Raw genomic sequence first — 24,040 nt, 5'->3', positions numbered from 1 at the left:
TTAATTTTAAAATACTTGTTTCTTATTTTTTTAATTCATTATGATTAGCATTGAGCAAACAATGTCTGAAAATCTTCTTGGTATTACAAAAAAATATGAAGCTTTAGAGAGTACCCTAAGTATTTTTCTTTTTGTTATTTTTTCATACAAATTAATTATATTGAGTTTATACTTTTTTAATACAATTTTTTTTTTATTCCTATACCCTTTTTATTGCAGTTTATATTAAAATGGTTTAATTAAAAAATAACATTTTTTAAGGTTATGTTCAGAAAGATTACAGTAAGCGTTTAGAGAACTCAAATTTAATGTTGGAACGAGCAAATGAAGAGCACAAAAGAAGGTTTTAACATTCTAATTATTTCTATAATTAAGTTTTTGATTGTTTGTTTTTATTTGGTTGGTAATTTTGGATTCTTTTTTGTTGGTTTGATCAATCAGTTAATTGCTGATGATTACGATTTTAATTTGCTGTTTCAAGCTTGTTCTAGATATTTAGTTATTTCTTTTTAAAGCGAAAACGAACTTCAATCAATGATCCAAATTTCAAATTCGTTAAAAAAAGAGCTTCAACAAATGGCAGACCAAAATAACATTCAAATGCAGAATCTGAATGAGAAAGAGTTATTATTGAATGAACATAAGGTTAAAAACTTTTAAATGTTAGAGGTTATCTACTTAATCTCAAAATATAACTAACATTCTTTATTTTTAATATAGTAAACTTGATTGTTATCAAAGTTTGTTAACAAAAAAATAATATTATTTTTTATGTATAAAGTTAACACCCTTTATTATTAATTAATCTTTATTAGTTAGTTTATTATTAACATAGTTTTTATTATTATTAATGTAGTTAATTTATTATTAACATAGTTTTTATTATTATTAATGTAGTTAACACCTCTAATTACTTATTATATAAAAACTGTAAATTGTCAGGACTTATACAACTTTTACTTAAGCAATGATCATGTATTATTTGTAGAAAAGTGAAAGTGATGTAACCTTTGAACAAAAAGAAGCAGTTTGAGTAGACCTAACTGTAACTGTTCTCTGTAGCATATTATGAACATTTAAAGTTTATATGAATATGAATTTAAGGCACCAGGTTAAAGATGAATATAATATCCATGAATAGCTTTAGAGTGCCACAGAAATTAAACTTCGTTTTCTAATGATATATTGCTGAAACAAATTATTTTAAAAAAAGCAATCAATTGCGCGGAAAACCTTTTTTTGAAAAGAATAGTATGTATATTTTTAATATTTGTATACTTTATTTATATTTGATTATAATAATTTATAGTTATAATTAAAGAAATCGTATTAAAAATGATATTGTTTATATTTTAAGATTTGATAAAATTAACTAATATAAACTTGAATAACTTTTTATTGAATAACGTCATTAAAGATTACCTGCAAAAAGGAAAATTAAAAGTTTTATTTAAATAAACTTTTTTGTATTGACATCAAATATTAATTACAAATGACCTGGAGTTTTTTAAAAAAAAAAAATGATAAATAAAGAATAAAATAAGAAGTAAAGTGCCACATGTATCAGAAAAACAAAATTAACAAAAGTTCTTTTTGGATCTAATTTTTTTAAATTGCATTTTTAAATCTTTAATTAACATACCTCTAATTGTTCTTAAAATTGGTAAAGTTATGTAATTATATTTTCACAAAGCCTTCTAACTAAATCAAGTACTATGTAAAAATGTTACCATAAAGTTCAGTCTTAAAAAATAAAAGTTACATCCAAGCAACATACAACATTAAATAAGACTTACATACATCTAATACTTACATGCATACATAAGTTAACTTTGCTGTTTTTATTTCAATTACTTAAATCTATAATTTAAATTAATTCATTTTATAAATAAATTAAAAAAAGAAACATTTTAATAGAAATAATACATAAATTTTTTTTATATAAGTAATTTACATACAACATTACATGAGAAAATTTCGCTTTGCCATTTTCATTTTTATTATTTTATTTTAAATGTTATTTTATTTTTTAATTTAAATTAAACATTTTGTTATAAAGCCACAAGAAAAGGTTGTGGTGTAAAAAATTCAATGATTTACACAAATCTTCAGCTTATACTGGCGAAACTTTTGACATTAAATCATTTGTAGGTGTTTGATGTAGGTGTTACACCAAACAGTTTTTTTATTTATTAAGATTGAACTTCTTGCTAATATTTTTACATAGTACTTGATATTGTTAGAAGGCTTTTTTGATTTTTAAAATTAATTATGTCACTTAAGTTCTCAATTTTAAAAACTACTAGCAGGGAAAATCCCAAGTAATTTTTGTTAATTTAGATTTTAATATTAGTTTTCGAAATAAAAGCTAAATTATGCAAAAAACAACGGTTTTCTACAAAGTTTTAAATGTTAAAATAGAGACTTTCTTTAAAGTTATTTCATTAATAAGTTTCATAAATTTATTTCATTAATAAGTTACCATTTTTATCTTTTTTATTTTAAATAATATTTAGAAATTATTAGTTTGCAATAATTTTCAAAGCTATGATAAAACTTTGGATATAGTTTGGCAAACTATAGCTGGATTTTTAATTAGTATAACAGTATTCCTGTTAACCTTAAATTGGGAATTTAAGGTTAACAGGAATACTGTGTATAACGGGACTCTACAAGCCTGGCTAACACTCTGAGTTACGTAAACATGGAGGATGTGGTAATAAAAACAGATGTATATGATATCATTGGGTGAGAATCAGTAATGAATATAAAGACTATTTAATAAGAGAAAAAAATTTTTTTTTACTGCTCAGGGGGATGGGGACCATAACTCACACTTTAGTCATCTTAAGCAATTTATAAAATAACAGCCTATAAGTTAGCAAGTCTATATAAATCTGTTAGTGTACAAAGTGCTTGCGTGAATAAAAATATTATAAAACAATAAAGTAAAACAAATAGATAAAATTGTAAGAAAAATAATAATTATAATTAATAATAGTTGATAATAATTAATATAATAATTAATAATAGTTAGGATAATATAAAAAGAAAAAGAATTCATAGCCTTTATGGTTCGAACTTTGAATCCTTAGTTACAGTACGCTATAGTTTGGTGGATTACCAGAACGCTGATTCATCAAGTTATAGTCTCGCTAATCCACCAAGTTATAGTATATAAATGTTAAAAAAATCTTGTTTTATAAATCTAGTATCACACATGGTGTGATGAAAAAAAAGTTGTTTTATAAATCTAGTATTGCACATGAACTTAAGACTAGAAAATAATAAATTAAAAACTGATCACCTGTGTCACAACAGGATATATGAGTATTGTAAATATTACAAATATATAATATAAACCTAAAAAAGCGCTAAAAATCATGGCTGTAAGAGGTAAAAAATGTTCATAACATAATAACCAATTAGGATTAAGTAGTGGATGAATTGTGATCCCCCTCAGAAAAAAGCACTGCGATCACCAATGATGTTTCAGAGCCCAAGACCTGCACTAATGCCACTTTTCAGGGGGTGTATCCTTGCAACAGATCTCAACGCCTAATCAACTCTGATCAACTAACTCATAAGTGATATCATTTAAAAACTTTGGCATATAAAATTTGCCGAATGGTCACACGAGTAGTGAACGCCTGAGGGAAGAAATGAAGTACATAAGAATAAAGGAGAATTATTTTTCTAACAAAGCATATTTTGACAGTTGTCAAGACAAAAAATAAAGATTAATAAAGGAATATTTGAAATATAAATAAGACAATGCACCTAAATAGTACTAACAATAATAATAAACAATAAATTGTTTTATAAACACTAATATGAACAAAGATATACAAAAAATATGTCATCACACAAAAAATAAATAAAACAAAAAATTGATTACAAAAATAAAAAGTATGCATACAGCAATGAAGGGCCTCAGAATGGAAAAAAAAACATTAATGCCAATGTGTAAACATAATTTGTGTAGTGATTGAGTAATAAACATCTCCTCAGAGTCGCGTCTATTATTACTGGCGTTTCGATGAGGATCAGCACTTATATCCCATGTTTATCCCGTCAGACAAACATCATCGCCACTTATGCTTTACCCTGTACTTACGCCTAATCCATACTGTAGTAAAAAAGAATTCACTCCAGCTAGCCAAAACCCAACCATACCCAAATTTAAAAAACACTAATATATTTTTTAATGATATGATGTAAAAAGTGTAGATCTACTGTACAATATAAATAAAAGTAAATCACATACCATACCACCGGTAGAAAGAAACTAAGCACAATAAATTAAAATTCTAATAAAAACACCAGGACAAAACTAAAACAAGTAAAGCATGCAAACAAAAAACACTAATAAATTTCTCTCTAAAACCATTTAAACCAAATAGGTACTTCCAGCATAAATAAACCAAAAACAATCAAATGGCAATATACCCTATTAAAAACCCTTTTAAAATTAAATAAAACACAATAGTCTTCAAAAAACTCTAATGTTGTCATAGATACTTTATATGAATTTTGTTAATCAATTTAAAGTGTAAAAAATAAACAACCTGTGCAACTTAAAATCATTACTAAAAATGAAGTAATGTATGATTGTAGAAAAAATATATATATTGCCTGCAAAATGTAAAGATTTAAACATGTGGTGAAGGATATAAATAATTATCTAAATAATGATAAAAGATGAAAATTGTGCATGTGAAAATTAAAACAAAGCTGAGTAATGAATGTAAGATAATATAGCATAAAAGTTCATTGATAATAGTATTACTATGAAAATCAGGGGATAAATCATATATTAAAAAATATTGTAATAAGATTAACTAAATACTAAAATAAGACCAGATAAATTTAAGCCAAATGAGTGGTTAAAAAATTATTCAGGGTGATATATATATATATATGTGTATATATATATATATATATATATATATATATGTATATATATATATATATATACACATATATATACATATATATGTATATATATATGTATATATATATATATGTATATATATATATATATACACATATGCATATAAAGTATATATATGAACCCTAAAATCAAAACTCAATCACACATGATAACCATATGTACATAACATGCAAATTTATATCTACATTCATACAAATATATATATGTTTATATACATACAAAAAAAAATATGTATATATACATACAAATTGTCACAGAAGTGATATCAAGTATAAGATCTGCTTCTTCGAAGTGGTTATAAAGTGATGACTTTTGTCAAGATATATATTCAAGCATATATTTGTGTTAACAGCAAATAAATAACACACATTAGTTTATTACGATGATCATTAGTAAAAGTAAGTTTTTAGACTCAAGATAAAGATATTAAAAGTTTGTTAAAGATCTTGCACTTTTACCTTAGCGACAAACATTTATCTTTAGCAACAAACATTTACCATAGCATCAAATGATACCTTTTTGTATTGAGTTTTTACAATGAATAAAATAATTTTTTTCTTAAGATAATAGTTTTGTGAAAACAATGAAAGAAATAATTATAGTTAGAAATACTAGCTGCACAAGAAAAAGAAAACCACAACAATTTAAAACCAAAGAAAATAAATAAAAATTTATGTGTCAGAATCCAAGAGATCATGAAGAAGGCACACTTTTCAGTTGTGAGGTGAAAGACTTAAGTCCAAGGGCCTTCACAGAAAGCCCATTCTTTAGGTAGTATTAAGATGTTTGATGATGTCTAATGCTGTATCACTATTAGATAAAAGAAGGAGTTGCATAACCACTACCAAGGCGGAAAAAGTATAATCCCATGAGTCAAGTCAAGAAAATCAAGTGTTCATTATTCTAGGCAGGAAACATTGTAACCGATTTACATCTATGATAACCAATTTACATCTTATTAGATAATGGGTGATCTTATTAGATAAGGGGTGTGAATTTGACAGAAATTTTTTGCTTTCCCCTATAAGACCTACTGCCTTGTGTAAGGTCTATGAGGCAAGAATAGAAGACAGTAGCCATTTTATATATATATATATATATATATATATATATATATATATATATATATATATATATATATATATATATATATATATTTGGGTGCCAAATATATCTTTTTTTTAAATTGTTTAAACTCACTCTTTAATTTTAGTCTATAAAATAAAACAAAAGTTTAACTCAAAAAATATGTTATAAAAATGAATCCTTGAACCCTAGACAAGTCTCTTGTATTATAAATAAAAATTCTTCAAAAGTAAATTACCTGAGTCTCTATATAGTATGTATATAAAGAGCGAGAGAATTTATATATATATATTTACCTTTATTTATTTACATTATATATATATATATATATATATATATATATATATATATATATATATATATATATATATATATATATATATATATATATATATATATATATATACACACCATCAAATTAAACATAATTATTGTTTTTATTTAAAAGTCTTGTAAAAGCTCAGTGAAATTTATCCATCTTCGATAAAAATGAAATAAACATAATTGCTAACTTTTATATCAAATTTGAAATTGAATTTATTGGGTAGACACGAAAAAATCAGGTCAACTTCAAATAGAGATTTCTCTAAAACCATAAATGCTTTTTATTACAATTTTTTTTTTAATTTCTTTACATCGATTAGGGTTTCAACTTAATTTTAAGGGGGTTGATGGGCTATTTTGGATGAAATCGAATTTTATAGTGAGTTGATGCAATCATTTTTCAGATTTTTTCTTTTTTCACCTTATTGATGGCATTAATTCATTTTTTTTGGAACTCTTTTTTTCTTTTTTTCACTTCACCTGTCTTACAAAGAACTTCATTAACTTTGCCCAAAAATCTTGGATGCAACTTTTTAAGTAAAATTGTTGATCAGAAAGTTGTGAAAAATCACCTTGCAATATGTTTCGTTGTCTTCAGTTATGTACATACTTTTATATCCCATTATTATAACCAACTACTTTGTGCGTCGAATTCTTTTGATTTCACCATTTAAGTTTCTCTTAGGAGTATTTTTCTTATAAAATGCTTTAACTCCAGCATTTTTAAGTACTTTTTTGATATAAGAACTCAAAGTCTTGAATTTTCTTCCTAGATCTTGCTGTGACTGGTTCAGTTTTCTTGCTATTGAACTGAAAATCGACTTTACCTTTTTGGATTTATGGAAAGTTTTCTTTCTTCCACTTCCAGGTTTTCTTTCGAAGCTTTAAATAGTCTTAAATTTATTTATAATATCTATGACAATAGATTTTGGGACATTTGTACACTTAGCAATCAAGCGATATAAAGTCAATGGATTTTTGCACAAAAAAATTCACAACTTTTTTACGCACCTCAACTTGTTTCTGAAACATTTTACAAATCATTGATTTGTATACAAAAGTTTATCAACACAGATAAAGATAAGGAAGTATCTTTTAATTAAAAAAAATAAAAGATAAAAAGCATTTGTGGTTTTAGAGAAATCTCCATTTAAAGTTGACCAGATTTTTCCATGTCAAACCGATACTTTCTTACATCTGATTCCAGAAAGTTCTATTGACTGGCTTTGTATTTTTTTTCATTTAATTGATGGTTTTTTTGCTTTTTATGTCTTTTAAATAAATAGTTGCTATGCAACTCTTTATGTTGAGTTTTCTAAGGAGGGTACAGCTTTAAAAGTCTGATGGTTCTGATTCTTACTTGTAGAAAAGTTTTCTAAAATCTGAAGTAGTTTCCAGAAAGGTTGGTTTGTAATAAATTTTTTCTTTTGCTCTTAATGTATTTTTTCACTTGAACACTTAAATTGCTTGTGGTCACAAGTTTTACTGAAGTGTTTTCCAGAACTCTTCTCAATTCTTTCTAAATTTAGAGAATGAATTTGTAAGGGGTCCTTAACTTAATAGTGTTTTTTGTTGTTGAAAAATGGCTTCTGTGGTTCCAAGGTTGCTGACACCTACTATTGTCCAGTCATTCTTTTTACTATTATTATGATGGTCTTTGAGTCTTAAATTAAAAAAATTTTAACATCTCTTAATGAGTCCAACAACTTACTCTCTGGCAATCAATACTGGTTTCAGATTTTAATTAAAATTTGAAACTATTTTTTGTTTTGGACACACCTACGATTTAATCATAGATGAATTTATGATAATTTTTATAACTCTGCAAGTGGGTGCTATGGTTACACTATTACATTAATAACATTTTAGTAAATTCTGCCATTTGTTTAAACAATTTGAATTTGATATATCATTTGGTATGTTGATATCTACTATGTGTTGATTTTTCCAAATTTAGAACCTCATAAACATAACAATTATAAACTATTATCCAAAAATCAATGTGTTTTTGAGAGTTTTTAGTTGTTTAATCTTAATGTTAAATGCTACTCTATTTTTTTTTGAAAAATATTTTTTAATTTGTAAAACATTAAAAAGTTGAATTTTATTAAAGTTAAAATGTGTAAAATAGTTAAAAAGAATTTTATTTTCTGTGTGTTTTGAGTACAAATAATTAAGTTTAAAATAATTTACTTTTTTTTTTTGTTTTTAGGAAAATGAAAAAGTTTTATCCATAACTGTAAAAGCATTAGAAGAATCAAAAAATTCATTAAGTTTAGAATTGGAAAAGTTATTTTTAGAGGTTTGTTGAACTTTCCCTAAATTTGTGTGTGTGTGTGTGTGTGTGTGTGTGTGTGTGTGTGTGTGTGTGTGTGTGTGTGTGTGTGTGTGTTATATAATATATATTATATATATATAATATGTATTATATATATATAATATATATATATACATGTATAGATATGCATATATATACATATATATACACACACATATATATATATACATATGTATATATATAAATCTTTATTTAAAATTGATTAGCATTACAAATAATGAATTGTACAATTTTATCTGTTGTTAAATAATGAGTAAAAGTTAGCTAAGAATGCAGAATAAAGAACTGATCATTTATGTGTTGAAAAGGCAGCGGAGCTGCCAATGTTTCATAGAAGGTAGAGGTCACAAATACCATCATGAAGAATGTAGGTATTTATGAATAAAGGATTGCTGATAGGTAGTAGTGATTGCGGTATTTAGAGCAAATGGTAATCTGCTATTAGTTGAGGTAATTTAGTGGTTATCGAATGGTTTGTGTCAGCAAGGATCTTTTTAAGGATATTAATACAGGTCTTGTCTAGTAATTCTTCAATGTCAAAACAAATATTAGAATGGCTCAAGTTGGTTGCATCAACTCCGATGATGTGTAAGGCATTTTTGTGGAATTGTTGTATCTCTTTTTTTGCCGCAAGACTGCAAGAGGTAAGAACTGGGGCACTATATATCATGTGGCTAATAGGGTAAGACCTGTAGACTTGTAAAAGGTTGGGCTGAGTGTGTCATATATATATATATATATATATATATATATATATATATATATATATATATATATATATATATATATATATATATATACATATATATATATATATATATATATATATATATATATATATATTTACAGTGGGCAGCCAAATTATATTACATTTGCAAAAATTATAATATTAACCATTATAAGCTCTTTTATGTATTCTTATGTTAAACTTTTATATAAGTATTAGTGCTACTAGCTTAAATGAGTATTTTTCTTTAAAAAGTAAAACACTTATTTAAACACTATTACTATTTTTAAACATTTATTTAAGAAAAATCATAATACAAAATGTTTTTTAGTATGTGGTTGGGCGGCCTTTTGCATTAATTACTGCTTATATCCTTCTTGGCATACTTTGGATGCAGTTCTTTACATTTGTTTTTAATTCGCGATCATTATACCAGGCATTATTTATTGCCTCTATGAGATTTTTTTTGTTGGTTGTAGTTTCATGCCCAATTATCTACTTTAAAAGTTCCCACGCGTTCTTTATTGGGTTCAAGTTGGGAGAATTGCCAGGCCATGGTAAAACAGTAACATCTTTCGACTTATCTTGTCACTGATTTTGCTTTATGGCATGGGGCAGAATCATGCATAAAGATGCATTTAGATGGATTAGTAAACCCATCATGTAACTGAGGAATTAATTTGGTAGCTAATACTTTTTTATATTTATCCTGGTTCATCATCCCTTCAACTATATAAAGAAGGCCACTTCCTTTACCACTTATAACTGACCACACCATCACTTTTAGAGGATGTTTTACCATCATTATATTTTTCTTCTTTCTTTCGTTTTAAAAAAGAAGACTTATCCATTAATATTTTAATTTTGGACTCATCTGATAAACACACCTGAAAACAAATAAAAATAATAATATAAATACTCATATAAATGTTTAAATCAGTAATGAAAAATTGGCCAGATTTTTTATTCCTTTTGAGAACATTTCATAAACAATTTCAATAACAAAAAAAAGTGCAAAAAAGATTTATTGGACTGATGAGAGACAATTACAAAAAAAAATAAACTAGGAAATGAAAATAAATTTTAGCGCGAAAAAACTTAAAGCAAAATAAATTACGTTTAGGACTTACGATTGCTTAATAAGGAAACAAATGTTCTTTTTTTTATCAAAGAGTATAATATAATTTTTATTTATATACTCGTGTCTTATTTCCAGTGCTGAATTAAGGAGAGTTAGGGGTTAGAGGAGGCTATAGCCTCCTATAACTATAGCATTACATAGATCTATATAGCATTACATAGGCCTTTTTTGGGTTAGATTTTACTATTTTGCAAACCTTCAGGCTTATGTTTATATAGTAGGGGACATAACTTAAATAATTGGAAAATTATTTGAGTTATGTCCCCTTAACATGTGCCCTTTTTCCCCTATGGTCTTCAAGTGAAATAATTAAATCATTGAGTTACTGTAGAAATTAAATTAACTCAATAGAAATCAACTAAAAAGGTTAAAAATACTATATAAAGAGGAAGCGGAACTGCTTCACAATATCGCTGATGATGTATAGTGAGTGGGTTATTTAATTTTAATTCATATTTAAAACAGAAAAAAGTAACTTTAAGTATAACGAGTTTATAAGAATGGCAACTGAAGCGAAAATAGTTAGAGTTAGTAAATATCTAAGAACTTAAATACTTTTCTTTATATCTAATAACTTTCTATATATATATATATATATATATATATATATATATATATATATATATATATATATATATATATATATATATATATATATATATATATCAGGGGCGTGGTGGCTCTAAAAAGCCCATGCGGGATTTTTATTAAAAGGCCTATATATGCGGGATTATACCATATATGCTTGATGTAAAGGCCCATACGAAAATATATATATATATATATATATATATATATATATATATATATATATATATATATATATATATATAAGAACTGACCTTATTCTAATAAATCATTAATACAAACTAACAAGTTGAGATAATACTATTTGTAATTAATAGTATTGTTTGTAATACTTCAAAATAAAAAATGGCTACAACACGATGTAGCGACCACCTTTGTGTGTTGATTTTCTTAAAACACAACTTTACCGCAAGCAAATACGATTAGTATTTTATTGTTTGAAGAACATAGCCCAACACAAAATTAAAAATCAAAGATTTTAATTTTTCTATTATTATATAATGATATATATTTTATTGTATAATAATATAAATTTTTTTAAATTATAAATAATTTTATTCTAAATTAAATATTGAAAATCTTGAAAAATAAGAAATTCTTTTTATAGATAGTTTATGCTTTTGTTTAGTTCGGTGTTTTAACCTTTCTTAACATTTTCGCATTAACTCACAACAGCAAAAATGCCGCTCTAAAAATGGTGCCGTTATTGACATAATTTAAACATAAAAGTTTTTATAACGTAGTTTTATTTAGCAGTTACTTAATTGAAAAGTATTTCATATTTTTAAAAAAATGCTATTTTAGTGTTTTTTCATTTCAAAAAAAAAACAAAAATAAATCAATGAAAATAAAAAAATTTAAAGCCATGGAGTCTTTATAATTCATTTTAAACTTACCTATAATTAATAGTAATAAAAATGTGTCGTAAATATATAAAGTGTTTAGTTGTAATATCAAATTTTATTTAAAAATATTTGCGGTACTCCCACACCTCAATTAAAATAAGTTCGTTAAATAATATGGTTTTACGCTATTTTTAAAAGGTTATTTATGTTATACATATTTTTAAACTCGTTGGAGTTACATATTAAAAACTTGTGCAAGTTATTTTAATTGATAGCGGGGAGTAATTTTATGGTTATCTTAATTGTTATTGACATGTATAAATACTCATGAAAATTGACTCAGTGAGTAAAATGATATGAGTAACAGATTTACTAACAAGATATTTTTTTATTATAATATTTCAACAAAGATTCGAACAAAGCACTTAAAAGGTACTTTTTTTTTTTTTTGTTCATTTATAATTGTTAATGTATTCTAAATTTTGTTCAATTTTAATTGCGTGTGTATTAGTGTGTGATTTATCATTTTAAAAGTTTTTTTTTCCAGAAAAATATGAAAAAACAGAAATCCGGATGGGAAAAGAAGAAAGAAAAAATCCAAGCTGAGTTAAAGATATTGCAATCGGGACAAAAAACTCTCCCTGGATTCTTTGCATCATCATCAACTACTCCTATACCATCTGATTCCAATGATACCTTTGAAGCAATTACAGACGAGGTTTCTAGTTACATTAATTCAGTTAACTTTTCAATTTCGAAAACGTCAGACCATATTAGTATTCAATCCCTTCAAACATTGGATAACATAGATGATTCAATTAAACTTTGGCAAAGGCCAGCAGCGGGACAAGAGGTAAGTTTTATAACTTGTACCCATCCAATTTAACCAAGCTCTGTAAAGAATACAGTATCCAGAGGTTATAAACGCAATATTGATAACGAACAAGATGAAACTGTACGTACATGGCTCAGCTTTAACCAGAAGAGAGAGAAATATTTTTGCAGTGTATGTATATGTTTTAATGGTGATGCTAACAACATTTTCGTGACTGGATGTCCGTTAGACCCAACCGGAAGATCACACCATCTACACAACATTAATTTTGGAACCTTATTTGCGGCATGGAAACATTCAAGCCTTGTTAAAACTTTTTATAACAGTGGATCCAATGCTTAATGAACACTTGAGGCAGCTTTTAGCCAACGAAAAGACATCGCAAAAATGTAAGTTTGGTAAAAAAGCTGGTGCAGTTGTCAGAGGATCAAAAATTACCTGGCTTAGTAACGACACCTTTGATGCACTACTGAAAGTTTTGACTACTCAAATACAAAAGCGAATTATCAGCCTAATAAATAAAAATGGTGTTTTTAGTATACAAGCTGATTCAACAACAGATATAGCTCTGTGCAACCAGATGTGTCTTGTAATTCGTACCATTCAGAAGTAACGCCAAGTGGAAATCGATGAGTACGTTTCTTACATTCCATTACACATAGTCATTGAAGAGAGGTTGATTGATATGTGTGAAATAACTCGTGGAAGAGCAACAAATTTATTTACAGACATATCTAATATGTTGGACAAAGCAAACCTTGACTGGAAAGCGAATTGCATTGCGCACTGTTTCGACGGTGCATCAGTGATGACAAAGCTTGCGGACCATTTTCGTGAAGCTACTCAAAATGTGAATCAACACATTTGGTGTCATTCTCATCGTCTTAGTCTTGCTGTTGTTGACCATTGTAGCCTCATTGATCATCCTTCAATTCAGCAGCTGTTATCTATGCTTCAAAACCTGTTTAACTTTGTAAACGCAGGTTACAAGAGATGTGCAGTATTTGTGAATACAGTCAACGGAAGCAAGCATAATCAGGGTGGAAGTAGAAAACTGGCTAAGTTCCTTACGCATAAGTGGCAAGGAAGATGCAAGGCTGTAACTAGTTTAATAGGTAGATTTAACAGTGAGGATGCCGAGAAGCAAGTTAACGATGGATTAGTTGTTCAATTAATCTCTACTTTGGATTTGATGGCAATAATGCAGTTTCGAGATAGCAATTATTCCAGCGTGAATCAATTAATCTCTGCAACCCTGTTGAAATTGGAAGAAACTGGAAAAAAATTTGACCACTTCTGGAGATATGCTGATTCATATTGCAAGGTAATAATATCAATATTAAATTACTTTGAATTATCTTGTTTTATTGCTTCATAATTATTTAACCTTGTTAAAAGAATATTTTGATACATATACATTCTAATGTTAAAATATTTGCATGTTAACTATTATATTTATAGGTACTTCAAAGAAATATATATGGTATCATGAAATTAGATCCTGAAAACTCAGAGTTGAAAAATGATTTACAACGTTTAAGTATAGCATACGGGAACGGTGGTGGCAGTGTCCGTATGAAACAGCTATATGCGTTTCCGAGATCAACATTTCAAGAAATACGTTCTTTAATATTCGGTAATATATTGACAGAGATGCGTGCTAGATTTAGTGATAAAGGATGCGAAGATTTGAATACTTTGTGTGAAATTGTATGTCCAAATATGCTGATTTGTAAGACTGACAAAGAAATTGATGCGTACAATTTCAATACAAATATTGCAAAATTCCCCTCATTGAACAACATTGATTGTGTTAGTCTTGGACAAGAACTCAAAATACTTCGACTCTATTTGAAAGCTTTTGGCTTACGTCGAATCGGGATACTGAATGACGACAATGAAATGGAAGATAGCGAAGCAAAAAATTCAGATAACGAAGAACGCGTATTGGCAGAAAATGACTACAAAACAGGAGCTCATAAAGAAAAGAATCATCTTGTGCACCAATGTTTTGTATGCACTTACAAGTAAGTTTTTCATATTTTATTATGTGTTCATATATTTTAAAATTAATTATGGTTATTTTTCCATACTTTAGATATATTCTGCAACGGAGAGCATTAGGCGGATCTTTGGCAATGAAAAATACGTTTCATATATATCACCATATTTTGACGATAAGTGTTGATATTGATGAGTGTGAGAGAGTATTTTCTGCTCTTAAACATGTAAAAAGCAAGTTAAGAAACAAATCGACCCAGGAACATACGCGAGATACGTTACTATGTTACTACAATCCGGATATTTTAGAGCAAATCCCTTTAGATGAAATTGTTAATATATTTGCAGCAGGAAGCCATGAACAACGCCGCCTTCTACTCGGATAGTTTTTTTTAATATATATTGTATATTTAAATATGTATTCCTTTTTTAATCTGTCTGAGGATAGGATATTACGGAGTGAATTCTTTATTTAACATACAATAATATAAACTGTATAAAAATAAAAAACTTTATTTATCATAAAACAAGTTTATATCTGTTTCGAAACGTTACAAAAATGCAAAACATGAGTTCGATACTTATTTATATAAAACTTAATTTAACACCAAAACATTTTTCTTAAATGAATTAAAACGCTATACAATTACTATATTGTAATTGTATTGCGATTTAATTTATCAAAGAAAAATGTTTTGGGGTTAAATTTTTAAATTAAGTTAATTTAAGTTAATTTAATTATATAATAATAGCTATTATTATTGTTGAGTATGTGGGCTTATGTAAATTTATTTCGTCAACATTACGATCGTTAAAAACCATTTATGGGTTCATAATTTTTCTTATGAAAAAATTATATCATAATACGTCTTAAAACATCTACTTTGTTTTCAGAGCAATATTATTATTATGCAAAATACTAATATAATTGCGCTCAAAGCTGAAGACTTTATATCAAGTGATTAATAAAATTTAATTTGTGTAAACAGAAATATTGTAAATGATTGTGGAATTTCTATAAAATTTTGAAAAAATTAAAATTTGCCAAAAGGCCCATATTTAGATTAAAAAGTGAAAAGCCCATGCGGGAATCCCGCATAGCCTCTGGGGCCACCACGCCTCTGATATATATATATATATATATATATATATATATATATATATATATATATATATATATATATATATATATATATATATATATATATATATATACACACACACACACACACATATATATTTTTGTTCTGTCGTGACCTCAGGCGCTGTGCTTGTTCATCCGCGAGTTACTTTATATGCATGTTTGTATTTAGTAACCAGAAACTTCTTGTATGTTTATTTGATAAATAGTTTTATTAGTTTTGATGATTAATAATTTCATTGAAAACGCAATTATTATTAAAAGTCTTTTTGTTTACATAATAAATAGTAAATATTGCTTTAAGAGATTACATTAGAATAAAAAACAGATACACAAAATTACATTTACATAAAAAATACATACTTTTTAAATAAGAAGTAAGAATATACTAATAAAATCTATAATAAATAAACTTTCAAAATTTTGACAATTTAAAAAATATATATTTAAAACATCTATTTTTGTAAACAAATTATAATAGTTTAAAAGATTTACGGCTTTGCAGATGTGGCTTCAAGAATGAGCCATATAATGAGCCATAGTATTAAAGAAATAGTTTGTTTGATAAAATATTCTTAAAACAATTTATGCTAGAAATCTCAAAACTTAACAAATCTTGAATAATGCAATTTTTAAAAAATTTCAACAGAATACTCTAGAACTTTATTTCGCTTAGTCAACATATTTTTTGAACCAATAGAATTAAAAAAATAGTAAAACAAAAATTTTTTGTTTTATGGATATACATAAACTTAAATGTTCTCAAAATGACTAAAATATCTGGCCAGTTTTTTGTAACTAAATATTATTTCCATGGTTAGTACTTGAGAGTGAAGCCCGCTTCCCGACCAAGTCAAGGCTTCTTGTATGATTTTAGTAACTGCTTTTGTTCTTTTTCTTCGGTTTTTAACACAAATGTTATGAATTGCCCATTCATCTCTTGGGATAGTGATGTGTGGTCTGCCACATTTTCCACTTCTGGCACTTTGTACAGGTACTTTTTTATCAAGTTTACCCTTAATTCTGCTTACTTTTATCGCAGAAACTAAATTTGCTATTTTTCTTTGGGAGTGATTGGAATGTTTTAACAAAGCAGATATTTTTGAATTTTTTTTGTTTGATATATCTTTACCTTTTCCTATTTATAGGCACCAAAGTTCAAATATTTTTAGTTAAAATTACTAATGTAAAAAAATGAGTCAGAATCACAAAAACAATAAACAGTTGACAAAAGTTTTATTTATTATGCACGCATTATCACGCATATAACAATTTTGCCATGAATATGTAAAAAGGCGCATTTCGCATGTTTTTGCATATTCTAGCTTATCAATTCTAAAAATTGCCACAATTGTTTATAAATGTTACAAATTCATAAAAAAATATAAAAAATTATTATTGATAAAGTTAAAGCTGCTAATATTGTACTCCCTAAAGTTAAAGTTACTGATGTTGTACTTCCTGAGGTTAAAGTCTAAAAATTATCAGTTTTATTCCACAATTAGGGCACAATTAAGCTGTTGTATAAAATTCAAAATATAAAAATTGGGTAGTGATGGGGAAAGAACATGTTATTGGTTACTATGTTATTAGTTATTTTATTACAATTAAATTTATTTGTGTCATTGTCATATTTTTCTAATGTAAATAGAAATTTTATATTCTACTATTTATTACTAAATTTTTTATACCTAAAACATTTGGTACCTATGGTATTTGTAGTTATATGTATGTATAACTACTAACAACATAGATACCCCTGTATGTGGTTATACAGGGGTCAAAATAGGTCCTGGACTTTAGTGTTCTTTTGTCTGCTCCTGAGACCCACCCAAAGAGGGCAGGCAGCTGTTTTACATTTTAGTAAAAATAATGAGAAGTCCTTAGTTGTCCTTTCAGGAATGCTTCAAAAACAGTCAGAGAGGCGCCAAAGTTCATCACCTATTTCAAGCTTTGTGTATATAATCATTATTAAACTTTATAAATAATGAACAATATATTTTATTTAATAAAATATATTGTTATTTTAATACCAAAACAACAAAGATGAAAAAATGCATAAAAAGGGGTGGAAAAGATTAATATTTGTTAAAATAAGTATTCTGGTTTTACTATTTGATTGGGAATTTTTTTTTTCAAAATTGGTTATATAATTTATGTCATTTTGCAATTTATAGTATTTTTCCTTCAGTTCAGGTTTTATTTTAAAATAATGGTAATTCTTATTATTTTTTTTCGTTAGATTTGTTTGTTAAAATAGTAATTAACTCATAAATATTAGATTTGGTTTGAACTTGAAGATTTAGATTTAATTCATCAATTAACTTCTTACTTGAATATAATCTTACTTTTGCTTCTTTTTGAGCACAAACTAATAAATTTTTTTATTATATATACATATATATATATATATATATATATATATATATATATATATATATATATATATATATATATATATATATATATATATATATATATATATATATTTATATTAGTTACAGAGAACTCAAGAACAAAGTGTTTCTGAACAAGAAAGGCTAGTTCGTGAAATAGAATACAATAAGAGGTGAAAAACGTTTTTTTTTTAATATTGTTTTATATTTATTATTTAAGTATAAATTAAAACATTTAAATTATTAATAGATTAAACAATTAAAACATAGTTTTTGTTTTCAGTTTGTCAAATAGAAGGAAAGAAGAAACAGAAAGGTACTCTTATTTCAGAAATATAATTAACTAAATATATATTTTTCAGTATTTCTGGTATTTTAATGGTTTCAAGTATTTTAGTTATTTGGTTCTAAAACTGGCCGGTAGTTTCTCAAACTCTGTAGTAGCTCTCAGAGAGACTCATTCCATCAACAGCTGTAAAGCTGTCAGTGCTTTTGGTGTTCATTGCCGAAAGCACATGAGGAGCCCTTAGTTACAATTTAGGTTACTTAGCAGAACTGAGACAACTGCATAGTTCATCTCTTAGGAGTGAATGTCCAAAGTAACTAAAAGTAATAATATAAAAAAACACAACTGTTTCATCTTTTACAAACATGTGTGGTCTTCGAAGTAATATCAGTTAAATCTTACCTTATGCAATGCTCACCAAACTTGCTTGCTCTTTCTGAGAATTCAGTAGTTTTTATCTCTGGATTTCAGTGTTAATATCCTTCCATTCGCAAAGACTCCAATAGCAGCCCTTGGAATTAGAAAAAACATAAGAGTGAAAAGTGAAAAAACATAAGAGCAAAAAAATTACTGGTTTCTATCTCATGATAAAAATTTTAATAAAAAGGAATTAAATATATTTGAATATATTTGAAGTGCAATTAATAATATAAAACTATTGACAAAGTATAAAGTTAAATAATTAATAAAAAGTTAATTTAATGCAACGTTATAATAACAAATATAAAATCTGGAAAAAAATTGCTTTTAAACATTTTACTTTAACGACACACTACCACTTTGATTTTAGCTATTTTATTATTTTATAAAACATTGCTTTTAACAATCAAAATTCTTAACAATTTAGAATTTTATTAAAATCTTTGTTTTTTCTTTTAATTATTTCATTTAGAATTTAAAACTTTTGTTTTGCTGTTGTTTTTGTTAAATTAATTTGTTCAGAATTTAAATGTTTGTTTTGCTATTTTTATTTAAAAAAATTTTACTTAGAATTTAAATAAAACATTCTTTTTTTTGTTTTTATTTTAACAATTTCTTTAGAATTTAAGCAAAACATTTGTTTTGCTGTTCTTTTTAAAGAATTTCATTCAGAATTTAAATAAATTGTTCTTTTTTTCGTGTTTATATTAATTTTTTTATTTAGAGTTTAAATAAAACATTCTTTTTGTCGTTTTTAATTTATTTGAAATTACTAATAAAATTAAATTTTAAAATTCTGAGGTCAACTGAAAATTACTGATTCTAGTTTCAAGGGCTGCAATAGTCACATGCTTTTCTTAAATGTATATTTACGCATCAGTTCACCTTTTTGTCTAGAAATTAGGTTTGAATCCACTGTCTCACATTTGTCTCCGCTTAGCATCTTTTCACTGCTTTCACTTTGTTGTTTTCCTTCTCAAGACTGTTCTTTTTAAGATGTGATTTCTGATCGAATTGACCAAGCCCTTTCTCTTTACTCCTCTGCCAACAATATTGTTATTGGTGACTTAAATGCTTATCGCACTGAATGGCTTCGTTCTAATATCACTGACCCTGCTGGCTCTAAAGCCCATAACTTCTGTATTTCTCAATCTCTTACTCAGATAGTTAACTTTTTCCGGACAACCTTAGTCATTTACCTTCATTCTTTGATTTGTGTCTTTTTTCTGACCCTAACTTGTGTTAAGTTTCTCTTGATCTCCTTTAGGTAGTTTTGACCATGCAGTGATCTCTATAAATCTTTTATCTCAATTATTCTCAGTTTACTAAATCTTGTATCTTTTTTCAGAAGTAAGCTTCTAGAGACTTATGGAAAATCTTTAACAGTGTCATTAACTAAGGTAAATCAAGCATTCCATCTTTAGTTCTGATCGGATTACTTTTCCCTAGGGTAAGGCAGAACTATTTGCATAGAACTTTTCTTCTAATAAGACTCTTGAATCTAATGGAAATACTCTTCCTGCATTCCAGTTAAAAAAGTTAACCCATTGTTAGATATCCAAGTCACTCCGGCTTCTGTTGCTAAAGTCATTTCTCAATTAAACTCTACAGCTTGTGATCCAGGCAACATTCCTGTCATAGTCTTAGAAAAGTGTTCTCCAGAACTCTTTTCCATTCTCTCAAAACGATTTTATAAGTGCTTGACTGTTTCTTGCCATCCTGCCTGTTAGAAAATGGCATCTGTGATTTCAGTTTTTAAAAACTCTAAAGAACACTCTGGTCCTTCAAACTATCGTTCGATCAAACTTCTTTATTAGCAAGGTCTTTGTTCAATCAACAAATTTCTAACATATTGAGTCTAATAACTTACTCTTTGAAAATCAGTTTTCGATCCTCTCTTTCTATGACTGACTTGTTCACTGAAATATTCTATCGTGCATTAGATTGGGGCAGCCAGACAAGAGCTATTTAGACATCTAACAGCATCCTGGACTTCTCCATAATCTTGCCTCATATGGTGTGTCTGGGCAAATTTTTGAGATTGTCAAATCATTTCTTTCTAACTGCAGTATTAAAGTCATTTCTGTTAACTTCTGAGGTACCTCAAGGCTCTATCCTTGGTCATTTATTATTTCCTTTATTGTTTCTGGAACAGACAGCCTGTTCTAAGCAATCAAAATAAAACTGTAACAGCTTGGGGCTTGCAGTGGCTTGTGAGATTTAACTCCAACAAAACTTAGTTATTTACATGAAACAACAGTTGCATAATTGCCAACATCCTATATTGGCAACTCTCTCACTGAGTCTTCTCTCAGTCCTCTTCTTTATGTTTTTTTGGATTAATATTCACTACTGACCTCTCATAGAAAACATATATACAATCAACTGCAATGTTAGCATTGGCACTTCTAAGCTTCTCTTTATTGTGCTTGCTATCATCTTACTCCTGATTCCATTCTTTACTTCTACAAATTTGTTATTCATCCCTGTAAGAAAAATTAATGTCATATTTGGGCTGGTTTTTCTAATGATGCTCTTTCTCTTCTAGAAAAAGTCGCATTGTAAATGTATTTGGACTAGCTTTATCAACCAAGCTTCAGTCTCTCTCCTATTGTTGTAAGTTTGCATCTTTTTCTCTTTTCTCCAAATACTACCTTGATTGTTGCTCAAAAAAGCTATTATCTAAAGTTCCATCAACAAAAACTCATTCTTTGACTCATCATTTAGAAAAGGTGCATTTTTTTACTGTATCTGTCTTTTTGTGCTCTAAAAATTTTATTCATCTTTTGTCCCGCACTTCAATGCTTTGGAATTGCCATTTTCATGTTTTCCTAAAGCATACAATCTTCAACTTTTTGAGTCTTCTGTCAATTGTTTTCTTGCTCTTTAACTCTATTCTTTGTAACCCCTAACTTAATAGTTGCCTTGTTAGAAATTACCAAGTATTAGAAGTAATTATCATTACTTAATAGTTAGAAGTAAATCAGAATGAGTTTTAAGGTTTTTGATTCACTCCTTGTTAGGAGTGAATCAAAAACCTTAATTAAAATTATTCAATTGTATTCATTTTCCCGAAAACAAGGAGTTTGATGACTTTTTGTGGTTACACTCCATCAGGCCTATAATTCCAAACTACAAATCCTTTCAATTAATGTTGCTGCTTTAAATATGTTTTAAATTGTTAGTAGTAACAACAAGTTAACAGTTAGTTAGTTAGTTGTTAGTAGGGCTCTTTTACTTACTTTTTTTTTACTTGCACAATTTTTATCAAAAAGTAAATTGCATAAGTAATTTTAAATGTTTAATGTAAGTTTACATTTCTGTGTAAGTAATTAATTTTTTTGAAACTACTTTTACTTTAAAATGTAAGTTTTTTTACTATCAAAAGTAAGTTATGTAAAAGAAGATTACATCAAAAAGTAATTTACTTTTATATGTAAAAGTAAGTCACATGAAAAAGCTGTTTACTTTTACATTTAAAAGTTAATTACTTTTAAAAATATTATACATTACATAATATAAAAGTTCCTCAAACTGTAATTTACATTTACCTATAAAAGTAACTAATTAAAAAAAAATTATATTAAAAAATAACTTGCATATGAAAGTAAATTACATAAAAGTATTATGCTACCAAATGTAAATCAAATTTACAAAGTAATATTTTTTAAGTAGGAGTTTTATTTTAAAAGTAATAACAAATTTTTATTAATAATAAATTATATAAAATAAAATTTAAATTACATAAGCTTACAATCTATATAAAATAAAATTTAAATTACTTAAGCTTACAATCTATATAAAATAAAATTTAAATTACATAAGCTTACAATCTATATAAAATAAAATTTAAATTACATAAGCTTACAATCTATATAAAATAAAATTTAAATTACATACGCTTACAATCTATATAAAATAAAGATTAAATTGCATAAGCTTACATTCTATATAAAATAAAATTTAAATTACATAAGCTTACAATCTATATAAAATAAAATTTAAATTACATAAGCTTACAATCTATATAAAATAAGTAAATTTACTTTTATTCTACAAAAAAAAAGAAAGGGTTGTATTTACTATTTGAAGACTATTTGAAGACTATTTGAAGACTACTTGAAGGGCATAATTGGCATAATTGTCAGTTCTTTTTACAGGTTTTTTGCATAAAAGTTTTTATTATTGAAAACTTAAGGAGGGAAAGCAGTCCCGGATTATGGGGGCTACAACCCCTTGTCCCGCAGATTTAGGAGCCCCAAAATGTTTAAGAAGGTGCTTTATTTTTGTAAGTTTTTTTTGCCACTTTAATAAGAAAAATGTCCCCAGACCCTGCAAGTCTTAATCCGGCATTGGTATTAAAAACTACAGTATTGTATGGGCAATTAAAATTTAGAACTATTTATTTAAATATCATTATCTGAGTGTAGTATCAGTGACCTAACTACAGCAAGGGCAGTGTAAGCAAAACTTATGATCCCACAAGCAACTAGGTCCAGGGCCGCAAGATTTTGGAGCCTCAAGATATATTTAAAGAGTTTTGATTTTTTTAGTAAAAGTTATTGTTCCAAAGAAACAGAAATTAGGCACCTGGGCCACGTCTGCCTACTGACCAAAAATATTTTGCTAAGCCACTGTGTAATATATACGAATAACCCGAGCTGTGTCTAAGCAATGATTTATACGTAGATTAAAAATTAAAACTTGTGATGATTAGAGCCTGGAAACAAAAATACCCTAAAACACAGCATACCCTCTAAATCTGAGGGCAACAAATTAGCAATTATTTTTTTATTTTCTTACACTAAATTTAAGTTGACAGGTTTCAAAATTCAAAAGTTAGGATAATATAAAGTTTACACTCTAACCAAATGAGGTGGTTGTTTAAATCTTTTCCTAAACGTTCTAATGTGATATAAAGAAGAACATACTTTAGTTTGGCACTTAAGTATGTTTTA

The 24,040-nt window shown here is 26.8% G+C and overlaps 2 protein-coding genes across 3 annotated transcripts in view; both read left to right on the top strand.

Moving 5' to 3' along the window:
• LOC100202393 (hyaluronan mediated motility receptor) overlaps positions 1–24,040 on the top strand; it is a 68,523-nt gene that overhangs the window by 27,836 nt on the left and 16,647 nt on the right. For both annotated transcript variants that reach the window (XM_065814793.1, XM_065814794.1), the window contains exons 9-14: positions 49–119; positions 262–343; positions 516–645; positions 8,577–8,666; positions 18,479–18,549; positions 18,660–18,692. In XM_065814793.1, coding sequence (XP_065670865.1) covers positions 49–119; positions 262–343; positions 516–645; positions 8,577–8,666; positions 18,479–18,549; positions 18,660–18,692 — 477 coding nt within the window. The remainder of the gene's footprint in view (positions 1–48; positions 120–261; positions 344–515; positions 646–8,576; positions 8,667–18,478; positions 18,550–18,659; positions 18,693–24,040) is intronic.
• On the top strand, positions 13,524–15,225 carry LOC136089136 (uncharacterized). The gene is made up of 3 exons (XM_065814860.1): positions 13,524–14,162; positions 14,300–14,865; positions 14,937–15,225. The coding sequence occupies exons 1-3, from the start codon at positions 13,524–13,526 to the stop codon at positions 15,223–15,225; spliced, it is 1,494 nt and encodes a 497-aa protein (XP_065670932.1).

The sequence above is a fragment of the Hydra vulgaris genome, chromosome 12 (assembly GCF_038396675.1).
Source record: "Hydra vulgaris chromosome 12, alternate assembly HydraT2T_AEP".
NCBI classification, from domain to species: domain Eukaryota; kingdom Metazoa; phylum Cnidaria; class Hydrozoa; order Anthoathecata; family Hydridae; genus Hydra; species Hydra vulgaris.
The sequence above is the reverse complement of the archived record's forward strand: the minus strand, read 5'-3'. Positions and strand labels throughout refer to the sequence as shown.